The sequence below is a fragment of the Myotis brandtii genome, unplaced genomic scaffold (genome assembly GCF_000412655.1).
Source record: "Myotis brandtii unplaced genomic scaffold, ASM41265v1 scaffold802, whole genome shotgun sequence".
NCBI lineage: Eukaryota > Metazoa > Chordata > Mammalia > Chiroptera > Vespertilionidae > Myotis > Myotis brandtii.
In genome coordinates this window covers 794,719-806,812 of record NW_005371230.1, presented here as the reverse complement: position 1 = coordinate 806,812, position 12,094 = coordinate 794,719, and the positions used below count along the sequence as shown (strand labels likewise).

At 54.5% G+C, this 12,094-nt stretch overlaps 1 protein-coding gene across 1 annotated transcript in view; it reads right to left on the bottom strand.

The window, feature by feature from the left end:
- Positions 1-12,094, bottom strand: part of ENPP6 (ectonucleotide pyrophosphatase/phosphodiesterase 6) — a 77,035-nt gene that overhangs the window by 12,548 nt on the left and 52,393 nt on the right. The window contains exons 4-6 of the mRNA XM_005883861.2: positions 6,816-6,957; positions 5,450-5,629; positions 2,423-2,560 (exon numbers count right to left, since the gene is read on the bottom strand). Coding sequence (XP_005883923.1) covers positions 2,423-2,560; positions 5,450-5,629; positions 6,816-6,957 — 460 coding nt within the window. The remainder of the gene's footprint in view (positions 1-2,422; positions 2,561-5,449; positions 5,630-6,815; positions 6,958-12,094) is intronic.

Sequence of the window (12,094 nt, the reverse complement as noted above, 5' to 3'; positions counted from 1 at the left end):
GTGCAGAGGGCAGGCCTGTGTGCTCAGACGGCTGACACAGACGACCCTCGTCGCCACCAGAAAGCCAGCAGCTCCCAGCACTCAACACCCGCTTCCGGGAGCTCAATTAGCCAGGCCTGCACAACGCCACTCTGGCTGCCACTGCCTCCCAGATCGTCTTGATTTCCCCCGTGTTCTGGGACTAACTGCCCTTCATCCTTGGGCCTTAGAATTGAACCTGGCATTGCACACCCTCTGCCAGTTTTCAAAGTAAATCTTTCCTCTGGTGACACGTCCTGGCCTCCCTGAGACACGCGGCCTGAATTCACTGCATTTCCCTCGGCTCCGAAGGTCAACCATGAGACACTGTGTTTCATGGTCTTTCGCCAGGTCTGGCCACATCTGGCCCCTTCTTACACCTGCCAGGTGGGGAAGGGGTGTGTGAAGAGGCCGCAGGAATCAGCCCAGGGAGCTGGGAGGGACTGGATAGGCGCCCTGCGCTCGGCTCCCGCTGTGGCTAATGGGAGCAGGAGAGTTCCCATGGGTCCTTTCAACGTCTGCTCCCCATTGCAATCTCGCTGGCCTACTAACAAGTATCTAAGTCAAAGGCCTGACTTAACTCCTCAGTTTACTTGGCTTCGGATTTACAAGCCTCCCAAGTGAACACCCTGCCGACCCAAGAACCAACCGTCTCCACATTCAATTCATCTCCTTCGGATTGAAGAAGTCAGTCCTCGGCCTTGGCCATGTTCTCATTCCCGTGGAGGAAAACGGAAGGTCAAGGTGCCACAGACCTGACCTCAAGAGCTTCCACTCCAGGAGGCCAGAGAACAAAAGCTGGCAAACCCACATAGCAGCTGGGGCGTGGCCAGGGCTTCATGGGAACTCCAGGGGGAGGATGTTAGGGACGAGCGGGGTGCTTCATGGAAGAGATGGAATTTGAGTTGGGCTAAAGAACAGGTGGGACTCAGGATAGGGCCCTCCAGGGACTGTACTGACTGTTCATTGGGATGATGATCTTACCAGGACCTTTGAGGGCAGGCCTGGGGTGAGGGGCCGGGGGGGGGGGCAGGAAGCAAGCTGTGGGGGACTGTGTGTGGCGGGGGGGGGTAGGGCAGCAGTCGCACTGGGAAGCTGTGCAGTGCTGAGGGACAAATTAAATCTGCTTCCCCATCTGTATCTTTTTCAGTGACAGCACTCTAAGCCAGCGGTCGCCAACCTTTCGGACCTCACAGATCACCTGTGGTCCACAGACCGGTTTGCAACCGCTGCTCTAAGCAACCATTAAAAAAAACTGACTCCATTAAGTCTTCCTGTTAGAGCAGCCACCTGCTCCGCGTCTGCAAAACTTAAACCGGTGGCAAAAAGTTGGTATTTATACGGGAAAGGTGTTTGTGCCAAGGAAGCAAAATCATGCATGTTTGTGGCATGCGGCTGCAGGGAGAAAGGGAGAGGGATTCTATTTTATTGGCCCCCAACCAGCATCGATTTGTCCTGACTCGGCCGTTTTCCTGATTACGGCTAAACCAGCAAGAAGATTCCCCTGCCACGGACGCTGGACCCACAGGCCTGAGAAGCCGGGCTAAGGAGGGCGAGCTGTGCATTAACCCTCCTTGATTACTTGCTTTTAAACACTCAAACGAAATTCTAGAGTTTTCTAACTTGGAAAGTGCCCAGCCCAAGGCCTTTAGCGTGACTCGGGAAGCTGGCTCCATGGGGTCAATGGGCTAGGCACCTACTAGACCGCATGTGTGTTCGACGCGCAGCCCTGGGAAACCCACTCCAGTGAAGCTGCTGGGGCCTCGGGCAATCTCACTCCAGGGAGCTCCAAACTGTGCGCAAGCGGAGAGAAGCACTTGGTTCTCAGAGGAGAGAGCGGGAGGGGCGGTGGGACCCCCTCGGCGACATTTGAAATGACAGGACGTGGGAAGGCCAGTCTGTGGAGGGCCCCGCATGGCCTGGGACCGCACAGCTGGCATATGGGACCAGGTCTGCTCTGTTTCCTGGTGACCAGGTGGTTTCTGTCTGTGAGGGCACAGGGATGACTCAGTCCTCCTGGGTGACAGTTCCCTGTCCGGGAACCCCACTGTTCCGCACCCAGGCCCCACGTCCGCTCATTAGCGTGATCAGTATTGCTGATCACCACCCGAGGACTTTCTGGCAGCTAAAATACTAGTCATAGGCCTGCCCCTTCAGTGGCCTCCCTTCCGCTCCCTCTAAAAGTCAACAGGAAAAATATCCTCAGGTGAGGATTAACAAAAAATAAATAAACAAATAGAAGTCACCCGACCAAGCCTCTTGAGTCTCTAAAGAACGAAATAGTGTAATGAACGACCCCTAAGTGAAAACAAAACCTTTTCCGTGTAAAGGCGGAAGAGCTAGTACCTGTGGTTGTTTGGCAGCATTTGCCTAATGCATAAGTTGTCGTATATTTTCTCATTACCTCAGTTATGAACCATCCTTCATCCGCCAGTAAGGTCAGTGGAGAGACAAACTTCCCTTTCTTGTAGTAGAACCTGCTGGGTATGGCTTCCTTCTCGTAGACAGTCATGTGCTCCACCGTCCGCAGCTTGTTGTATATCTGCAGAGAAAACCAGGGGTGACTGGGGTTGCATCCTCTCTGTCACACGAATATGAATATTTAATGCACCTGGAGGAGAGGGAGGACTTTATAAGACTAAAAAGAAAAAGAAAAGAGGAATTCCTCAAACAGCTGATAGACTTGACTCCGTAAAAAAGAGAAACTTCTATATGTCTCAGAAGACAAGGAGGTTTACCTAGTAAGGCTGGAGATCCACATGCCCATGACCTAGGGGTAAGTGAAAACCCTGGTACATGTGCGCCTGCAGGTCTGTGGAGGGATACGTACTGCAAACTGGAGCAGCCCAAAAGCCTAGCAACAGTGAGATACCTGGATCGAGGGGTAAATGGCAGTGGAATATTATATAGCAACGAAGAGGAAGGGATTATAGCTACACAGAACACCTGAATTTCAGTCTGAGACACACACACACACACACACAAAGCACGTTGCAGAAGAACACAGACAAGAGTTTTCCTGTTATAGGAAGTTCAAGTAACTACAAAAACTAATGACCATATTTGGTAAAACTATAAAGAGAATTAGGGAAACGATCACTCGGAATTTAGGACAGTGGCTTTCTCTGAGGTGGCTGCACGGGTGATGGGGTCTGAGAAGGGCACACAGGAGTTACTACAGGTAATGATACTGTGCTGTTTCTCAGTATATTGAATATAAGGTGCCGTCGTAATAGTATCCTTTACACCTTACACATATTTTATAATAATTTTTGGCATCTACTGAATAACAAGTGAACAAACTACAAAAGCGTATTTATGTCAAAAAGGCTAAAATAAAATTAAAGAGAGAAGGAGAAATTGGATCCCACCACGACCAAAGGAAGAGGGTTTGTTCTTTGACTTGACCTAGAGCACGTCCTACCTCCGCTCGAATCTGAAAAGTGCCAGTTGTCCGCCACTAATTACACTGCGAGTTCCCCGATGACATGTAAACTCTACGCATGTCCCACATCTAGCAGCAGCTTAACATGTTCCTGGCTAAAACGAAAGCCCCCTGGCTGACGCTGAGGAACTGACCGCAAACCGGAGTTTATCCACTCGCCTCTGAAATGAATTAGTCCTCGGGCTGTTCGGCAGAGGGTTTCCGATGGCCCCGTGCGTCGTGATTTCCTACTTAAAGCCCACACTTTGGGGAAGTGGGTGCATGTGCAGGAAGCGTTTGGAGAAGGGAAACGTCCAAGGACACATCGCGGGCCTCATACACGGTTGGGTCCATCACATGACAGACTGTCACCCAAACACGCCCCCCTTGTGAATAATCTACCACCTGCGTGAGGCAGCTTGCGGCCCGCCTGGTCCTGGTCCAGAGGAGCGCTTCCCACTCGCGAGCTGCCCCCGCCTAAGCATCCTGGAAGCGGCGCCTCCCTAAGCGCCAAGTTGGAGGTGCGGGCGGGCGAGCTGCCTGCCAGGGGAACAGGCCGTCTCCCTCTCCGTCTCTGTCTCTGTCTCTGTCTCCGTCTCCATCTCCGCAAGAAGCAGTCACTGTGGCACCTGCCCCTGCATGAGATATTCTCCCCGTTTCGTGTTGAGGGAGCTCATGGGACATTGTGCAAACACGCCTTCCCCTCCTGAGAAAAAGGCCTGTCCGCCGGGGGAGGGGCAGCACTGGGAGGGTGGGCTGTTGGCCACTGGTCCCTCAGCCCCACACTGACAGCTCTCAGACTCTTCGATGGGGTGGGCGGGGTGGGGAGAGGGGTCTCTGGGCCAAAGGGGGGGGGGGGGGGGGGGGAGAGGGGTCTCTGGGCCAAAGAGAAGAGGCTGCAGTCCACCCCTGCGCTCCATCAACACCAACAACCGCCCAGCACCCGTTGGCCAGTGTCTCGCTGCTGTGAGCATGGGGGAGGCACCAGGCACCCCACGGCGGGCTCCCCCCCAGGCCACAGCTGGGCCTCCCCGAGGAAGGCGCTCGTCCTGGCCCAGAGCATCTTCTCTGGAGCCGGCAGGAGCCCCGAAGCCTACACTGGGAGGCGGCCAGGCCACCTGGGGCCGAGCGGTCACCCAACGGTGCCCCCGGCTCCTCCTCATTTTCTCAGGGTGACTCAGCACCAGGTTCTCCGGATGTAATCGGTGTTGGGGAGAAGGGTAGGCAGAGGCCTGTAATCTCAGGGTGCTGGGTCCCCGGAGGGCAGTGACGGGGGAGCGAGAGGGCGCCACATCTGCACATGTGGGAGCTCAGCCTCACCCTCGCGGGAGCACCCCCTGGATGGTGGTGATCACAGCCTCACCCTCTTGGGAGCACCCCCCCTGGATGGTGGTGATCACAGCCTCACCCTCGCGGGAGCACCCCCTGGATGGTGGTGATCACAGTGAGTGACACGTGCATCGTCCTTGCAGCGGCCAGCATGCCCCTGTGCTTCCAGCAGCCCCGGACGGAAGCTGCGCTGCGTGGACAGAGGGGCCTGGTTGGGAAGATGCCGGGTTATGACGGAGCTGGATGGGACCCAGCAGAGTGGATCCTGTGCTAAGGAGCTGACCCACAGTGCACACGGCTTCAGTGGCTCATTCGCCTGCTTGTCTCCAGTTCCCTGAGGAACACAGTCCGACGGGGCTGCTCCCAGAGAAAGAGCATCTGCGTGTGCCTCCAACACTGCCCAGCAGGTGAGCACCGGGCCAGTACAGTAGGCCCATTACGGGCTAAACACTCAGCCTGAGAAGCACTGTACATCTCTTATCACCTTCGGTTGCCACTGAAGTTCAGTGCCGTAGGTCCCCACACGCCCATTTTAGAGAAGAGAAAACAGAGGCAGGGGAGGCTGAAACCGCGATGGAGGTCACCAGCTGCTGCAGGATAAAGATCAAGCAGGAGTGGTGGCCGGGCTCTATCCCCTCCCCTCCCCCGTCCACCTCCCTCCCTGTCTTGTGCTCTTGCCTCAGCGTGTTTCCCGGGAGCTGGCCAGAGGCTCACAAGGGGCCCGCGGTCCTTCACTTGCTGCAGGTCCCCCAGGCTGATGTGCTGCTTCAGCTCAATCACTTTGTCCTTCCAGAAGATGTCGGTCATCCCATGGTCGGAGAAGATGATGACATTGAGCTTGTCCTGCAGCTCCCGCTCCTGTGGGTGGACAAAGGTGGTCATCACAGCTGGGAGGGGGAGAGGGACAGAGAGAGAGAGAGGGAGGGGAGGGAAAAGAGGGAGGGGGAGGGAGAGGGAGAGCAAGAGAGGGGAAGGGAGAAGGAAAGTAAGAGAGGGAGAGAGGGAAGGCCATGGTCGGAGAAGATGATGACATTGAGCTTGTCCTGCAGCTCCCGCTCCTGTGGGTGGACAAAGGTGGTCATCACAGCTGGGAGGGGGAGAGGGACAGAGAGAGAGAGAGGGAGGGGAGGGAAAAGAGGGAGGGGGAGGGAGAGGGAGAGCAAGAGAGGGGAAGGGAGAAGGAAAGTAAGAGAGGGAGAGAGGGAAGGGGAGGGGAGGGAGAGGGACAGGTAGAGAGAGGGGAGGGGAAGGGGGGGGGGGGAAGGGGGGAGAGGGAGATGGGAAAGGGGAAGGGAGAGGGAGAGAATGAGAGGGAAAGGGAGAGGGGAGAAAGGGAGGGAGAAGGGGAGGGGAGGAGGAGGGGGAGAAAGAGAGGGAAAGAGAGAGGGAGAGGAGAGAAGGGGAGGGAAAGGGGGAGGGAGGTATTTTAACCTACACATTATAGAAGAAAGGACATGTAACCAAGTCTGAATTTCATCGTCTAGCCTCCCTCCCTGAAGATACAGTTCACACTGGGCAGAAGCCCTCTGGGGAGGGGTGGCACCTGAGCCCGTTCCAATGGCGCTAAAGACGGCACATACGGCCTTTCACCCAGCAAAGTGCCCTCACTGCTGTCTGTCGTCTGTGGCTCTTTCAACCAACTTGCATGGTGACAGAACTGTCCCTCCCCACTTCACAGATGTGCAAACTACAGCCCAGCCAATTTTGGAAAAATAATGCCTTGCCTAAAGTCATTCAGCCAGGCCGTGGCAAAGGAGGGGCAGAGCCCAGCCTGGCTCCCAGACATCGGCTTTGGTGCAGAACGGGCCATCTCGCCAGTGGAGCGGGCTGACAATGCCTGTCATTTCCCGCCCCCCGGCCTGGCTGTAAACCAAGGGGTCTCTCCCCCCGAGGAGGGGTGTGTGAGGAAGATGGACTTCCCACAGCCTGGGGCTGCCCTGTCAGCTTCAACAGCAGGAGAGACAATGCTGAGGGGTGTGACCGTCAAGGAGACAGACAGAGAGTGACAGGAGGGAGGGCAGCCAGGGGCCTTGCTCTCGGTCACCTGGATCCACTGGGCCATGTACTTGAAGACGGTGTCCACGGCCTTCAGGGCGTCTTTCCTCTGCGGCGACGAGGGGCCGTAGTGGTGGCCCTCCACGTCGATGCGCTCGTGGTATATGGCGGCCAGGTCGGCACGGCCATTCCTGGAGGCAGCAAGGGGAGAGTCAGCACTGAGAGAGGCCCCACTGTCTCCACTCTCACCCAGCTCCCAGCCCCTGGGCAGGCATCGGCATCCCCAAACCTGCCCTGAGGGCCGGCAAGGCTGTCAGCTCTAAGTGACAAGGCGATATGGGACATGGGGGTACTTGGAATATGGGGGGGGAGGGGGGGGAGGAAGGGACTCTCTAAAGGACACGATTGTCTAAGCTGTGCTGTGCCTCTGAAACAGTTACAGAATAATATGCAACGTAAAAAATAAACAAAAGGATGCAGAATCTATGTCAAAAAATGAACAGGGTGGGATCTGCGGGGAGGAGCAGGAATTCAGCACCGAGACACGCTGGTCCAGCACCTTGGTGACAAGGGTCAGAGGGCATGTGGATGGGCCACTCGTCTCTGGCTGCTGTGGCATTGCCCGTCATGTCCCAAGGGTGGAAGGCGTGGTCACAGGCAGGGATGCTCTGATAGCTCCGCCCCCGCCACCTGCTGGCATGGGGGAGGAGGGGAGAAAAATGAGAAGCAACCCTTTAATTAAGGGCGGTCCCATTAGTGCTGGGCGGTCTGGAAGCCTCTAACTAAAAACCCCAGACTGTGTTTTCACTGATGGGCCAGAGCAAACTTCACCATGGCCTTCTGGGAGGCAAACAGGCCCGTGTTCAGGGCCTGACACCAGCAGACACTCCGGGACCCTTGTCCTATGGGGATGCAGGAGGGATCAGCTCCAGTGTGGACAAAGAGGGAATCCTGCAGTGACCACACTTCTGTGGGTCCCAAGAAAAACACCCGCTCTTGGCAGAGTACTCAGGTAAAACCCAAGCTGGTTAGCCCTTGAGGCTGGGCCAGGAATGACCAGGAACTGGTGATGGAAACTGGGGTCAGGGAGGAAAGAAAAACGCCTTCATGTGGCGTGTGCCACCCGAGTTTCCTCCTCAGCCCTGGCTCTGCCCAGTACCTCAGAACAACGACGATGGTGCTGACGGCGGTAATAGTAGTAACTGATACAAACTGAAGCAATGGAGAGGAAATGAGAGCCAATTGGTTCGCTTGGACTTTACAAGGGTTAATAATTAACACTCTGGGGGAATGCCTAATTTCTCTTAAAAGCTTTATTAAATGCACACACCACACACACACACACACACTGTGGCCTGGTCTCTCCTGGTGTGGCCTCCCCACCCTTGGGACATGAGGAATGAAAGGCTAGGTGTCCTCAGAGCCTGCTGTGCCCTGGGTCTAGCATCCACAGGGGAAGCTAGTGGCCTCACAGCAGTCCAGACAGTGCGGTTTACGTGACCAGCCCCCAGGCCTCAGGGGAGGTGCTGCCTCTTCGGGAAGCTGGCCGTGATGCCCGGGCCCAGCCGGGTGGCCCTTCGGGCACTTACAGGGCACTCCAGGTTCATCTCTGGTTATGATTTTTCATATTGACTGTAGTTGCCCATGTATGTGTGTCCTTCTCACTCTCTAAATCGTGAAATTCTTTTGCCCTAGGGGTGGTGACTCACTCTCCTAGCTCTAGCCTAGTATTTGGCACACAGTAGGTGCTTTAAAACTGTCGGTTGTATGTATAATAATAGTAAGTGCTCTATGAATGATAGTTTTCTCTGGGTCAGGTGCTATGTTGAGGGCTTTTACTGACATTATCTTACGTAATCCTCACAACAGCCCTATAAGGTAGGTATGTATTGAACAGAGAGTTCAATACAGTTGCCAGCATCACACAGCTAGTGAGAGGTGTATGGGACTCAAACCCAGGCGGGACCGACCCCGTCACCCTGAACACAATCACTGAAATCTCAACAGCCCACAGCACATTCTGCTTAACCCAACTGATCTTGGGGAAACGGTTCTTATTCTCTTATAAGAATCCCGCCAACCCCAAGAAAGCTGATGTGAGACACGGCAAAGGCAGCACCGTGAAACGAAGTCGTTTTCACTTCTCCACGTACAGACTCCAGTCTGCGGCCGGCCACGCCTTCCAAGTCTGGAGCTCCGGTGAGGAGCGTCCCTACCGAAAAGCATGTGGCTACTTTGCAGATGAAGAAATAGACCAAAGAGGATGCTGGGAGTTAGGCAAAGCCTCACAGATCTGAGACTTGCCCAACCGGGGCTTCTGAGTGTCCACATCCACTTCGTTCACTGCACGGTCCCCAGAGAAGGTTCTGGTCCTGTAACCACGCCGAAACTCCATTTCGTTGCCATGACCCTTCCTCCTTTCTGCCCGTCCACCCCCTTCCTTAATCATCAAGCCCTTCGGACGTCGGATTCTGGTCAGCATCACACTGTCTTAAGGACAAAGCCTCAGGTGTGCTGGCCACACAGAGTTTCGGTCAGGCTACAGGTGACATCTGGACCTCAGTTGTGTCCGCCCCAGGCCCATGAGAGCAGAAAGAGCCTAGGGACCACCCCCTCACGAAACCAGACAGCACAACGCCATGGCTGACGTCAGGACCTGCTACAGTGATCAACTGCCCTGGCCCCACCCATCAGTAGAGCCCACGACCCCACCTCCTTCAGCCACCGCGATGAGTGACTTCCCTTCTATACAGCCCTCCTCTGGACGCCGTCGGGGAGCCAGGCCTCTGAGCACTAGCTCACCTGTGACTCTGGGTGGGCACCATCTCTCAACTAGTAAACTAATTTTCCGGGCTGTTCACTTCTGTTCGCATTTGCTTTGGCTTTGATGCACACAAGTGAACGGACCCCTTTCGGTTGGTAACAGCCTCTCTCTTTCTTGTGGTCGGACTTGCCAAGGGGCCCACCACGTAAGGACTCTGTGATGCTCTACTGCCTGCCCTGAGCTGAGCATCACAGGTCTGCTTTCAAGGTAAGTGGAATGTTGCTTTCTCTTTTTATTTTTATTTTATAAAAAAAATCTATTGATTTTTGAGAGAGAGAGAAACGTCGATTTGCTGTTCTACTCATTTATGCATTCATTGCTTGATTCTTGTATGTGCCCGGACCAAGGATCGAACCCGCAACCTTAGCACATTGGGAAGATGCTCTAACTGACTGGACTACCCAGCCGGGGCCACTTTTCTCTTTTTAGAACAAAAATAAACGGGCCCTTCTTTACAAATGCCATGACCACCGTCCTACACAACGGGGATTGGGTTAGGTTGTTATTTAGGTGTTTCCCACAAGTGATGTTGTCACTCGTCACACTCACTTACGTGCGAATGACCAACTCTCACTCCCTCGGCATCTAAGACAGCAGAGAACAAGTCACTGAGATCTCCAAGCGTGTCGGCGGCGGGGGGGACTTCTCGCTGGCCCTGATGCATTTCATTTATTCCTAAATTTCTTTGAGGCCCAAGTTCATGACACTGAAGGGCGATGGTGCTTCCTCCACCACCATGCTGGAACGTATGGAACCTTCCAGAAAAGTCATGCCCTCAGATAAGCCTCAGCATGTAGCTGTGTTGTGCACTTGTATAGGCAGCATCCCAGATGTGCGGCCTGCATGGTGTGTCCTGTGTTTAGGTGTGCACCCTTCCATGGTAGGGCTTGTATGTGGGGAACAGTTCCCAACAGGAGACTGTTGCAGTCAAGTTCAATGAAATGCTTTTAGGTCATTTCGTCTTCGACACCTCGCTTCGCCGCCGAAGCCAGGGGGCTGGTTTCTTTTAGGCTATTTGCCATATCCACAAATCTCCATGTGATCAGAAAGCCAGGGCTTCCCTCAGAGGCACCTGATGGCTTTGTGTCAGGAAGCTGTCAACTCCAGATGCCGGCAACACCGGCTGCGGGGTGCTTGCGAGTCAGGGATTTATGCACGTGCCTTGCGTGAAAGGCTTCAATGCTGGGGTCTCCCTGATTCATTAGGGACCCACGTCTTCCAGGCTGAGAGCTCTTGCCTGCTTAGAGTCTAGCTGACAAATTCTTGGTCGCCAGCTGTTTTCCACCTGGGCCTGGTCTCCATCACAGGCCAGCTCATTTGTAACGGAGTGCTCGGGTGAGGAGCGATGGGTGGGAATGTCTGCAGGTCTGTTAGTGGCTATTTACGGCTTGAAGGTCCAGGAACGGTGCCAGAAGGACATGTGGACATCAGCCCAGTTACCTGAGAGCCACAAGGGGCCCCTAGTCCCGGGGTTTCAGGGACACTCAGGTCCCCCATCACCTCAGGACTCTGTCCAGATTTCTTTTCAATGTGAAAAGTTCATAATGTCCCATCCATTTTCCTTACTGACGAGGGTCGGAAAGAGAAAGAATTAGGGCGAGAGAAACGGAGGCAATTTCAAGGAATGGTGGACGTTACTGACTGTTCACAAAAGCCATCCGAAACTTAGAAATAAGGCCAGAAAAGCCGCCGCCTGTCCTTGCGGTGCGGTACCAGGCAGCGTCAGGAAGCTCGCTCACGCTCCCCAGACTTAACTACGGATGAGCGCCCAGACTCCAGAAACTCAGCTGCTAACCTGCTGGAAACTGACGAGATGAAAGTACTTTTGTCTGGTAGAGATTATGGTCTGATGATCCTCTAAGTTATTAAGCATTTCTGCATCTTACAATAATTGTATCCCATAATTCTCGACCATCCTTTTCCTCGTCCGTGTTTCTTATATTCTCCTTTCAACCCATCTTGTCATCTCCTGAGTCCCTCAGAAAGAAATTAACTTGACCTGCTGCATAATTCTCATACACTCATGTAGTGAGCACATGGCGAGGTTTCATTGGGAAAATTATGCTTTGATGGGCACCCAGAACTAGACACATCTGAGTTCACATTCTAGCCTCTTTCTCACTAACCCGGAGGTCTCTAAACCGCTCTACGCCTCAATTTCCCATCTGAAAAGCCTCCTCAGAGCCTCCTACCTGGGTACTGAGTGAGCTGGTGTTTATAACGTGCTTGCCACACAGTAAAAGGGAGGCAAAGGGGAGAAACACCCCCATTTCTGTTCCACGCAGACATGTGTCAGGCTGGCATTGCTCTGTGCGTCGAGCAGGGAGGGGACACCAGCGTCTGCTGAGCCTGTGTCCCTGCCCCTCTTCCTGGGGCCCCTGGGGAGGAGGGACAATGACCAGGACACTGGAGCTGTCGCCACAGCCTGGCCTCGCCGCACCCATGGCCCCTCGTTATTGACCAACCTTTTGAGGTCACAGCGGTCAGTCTTCCCGGCCCAGGGC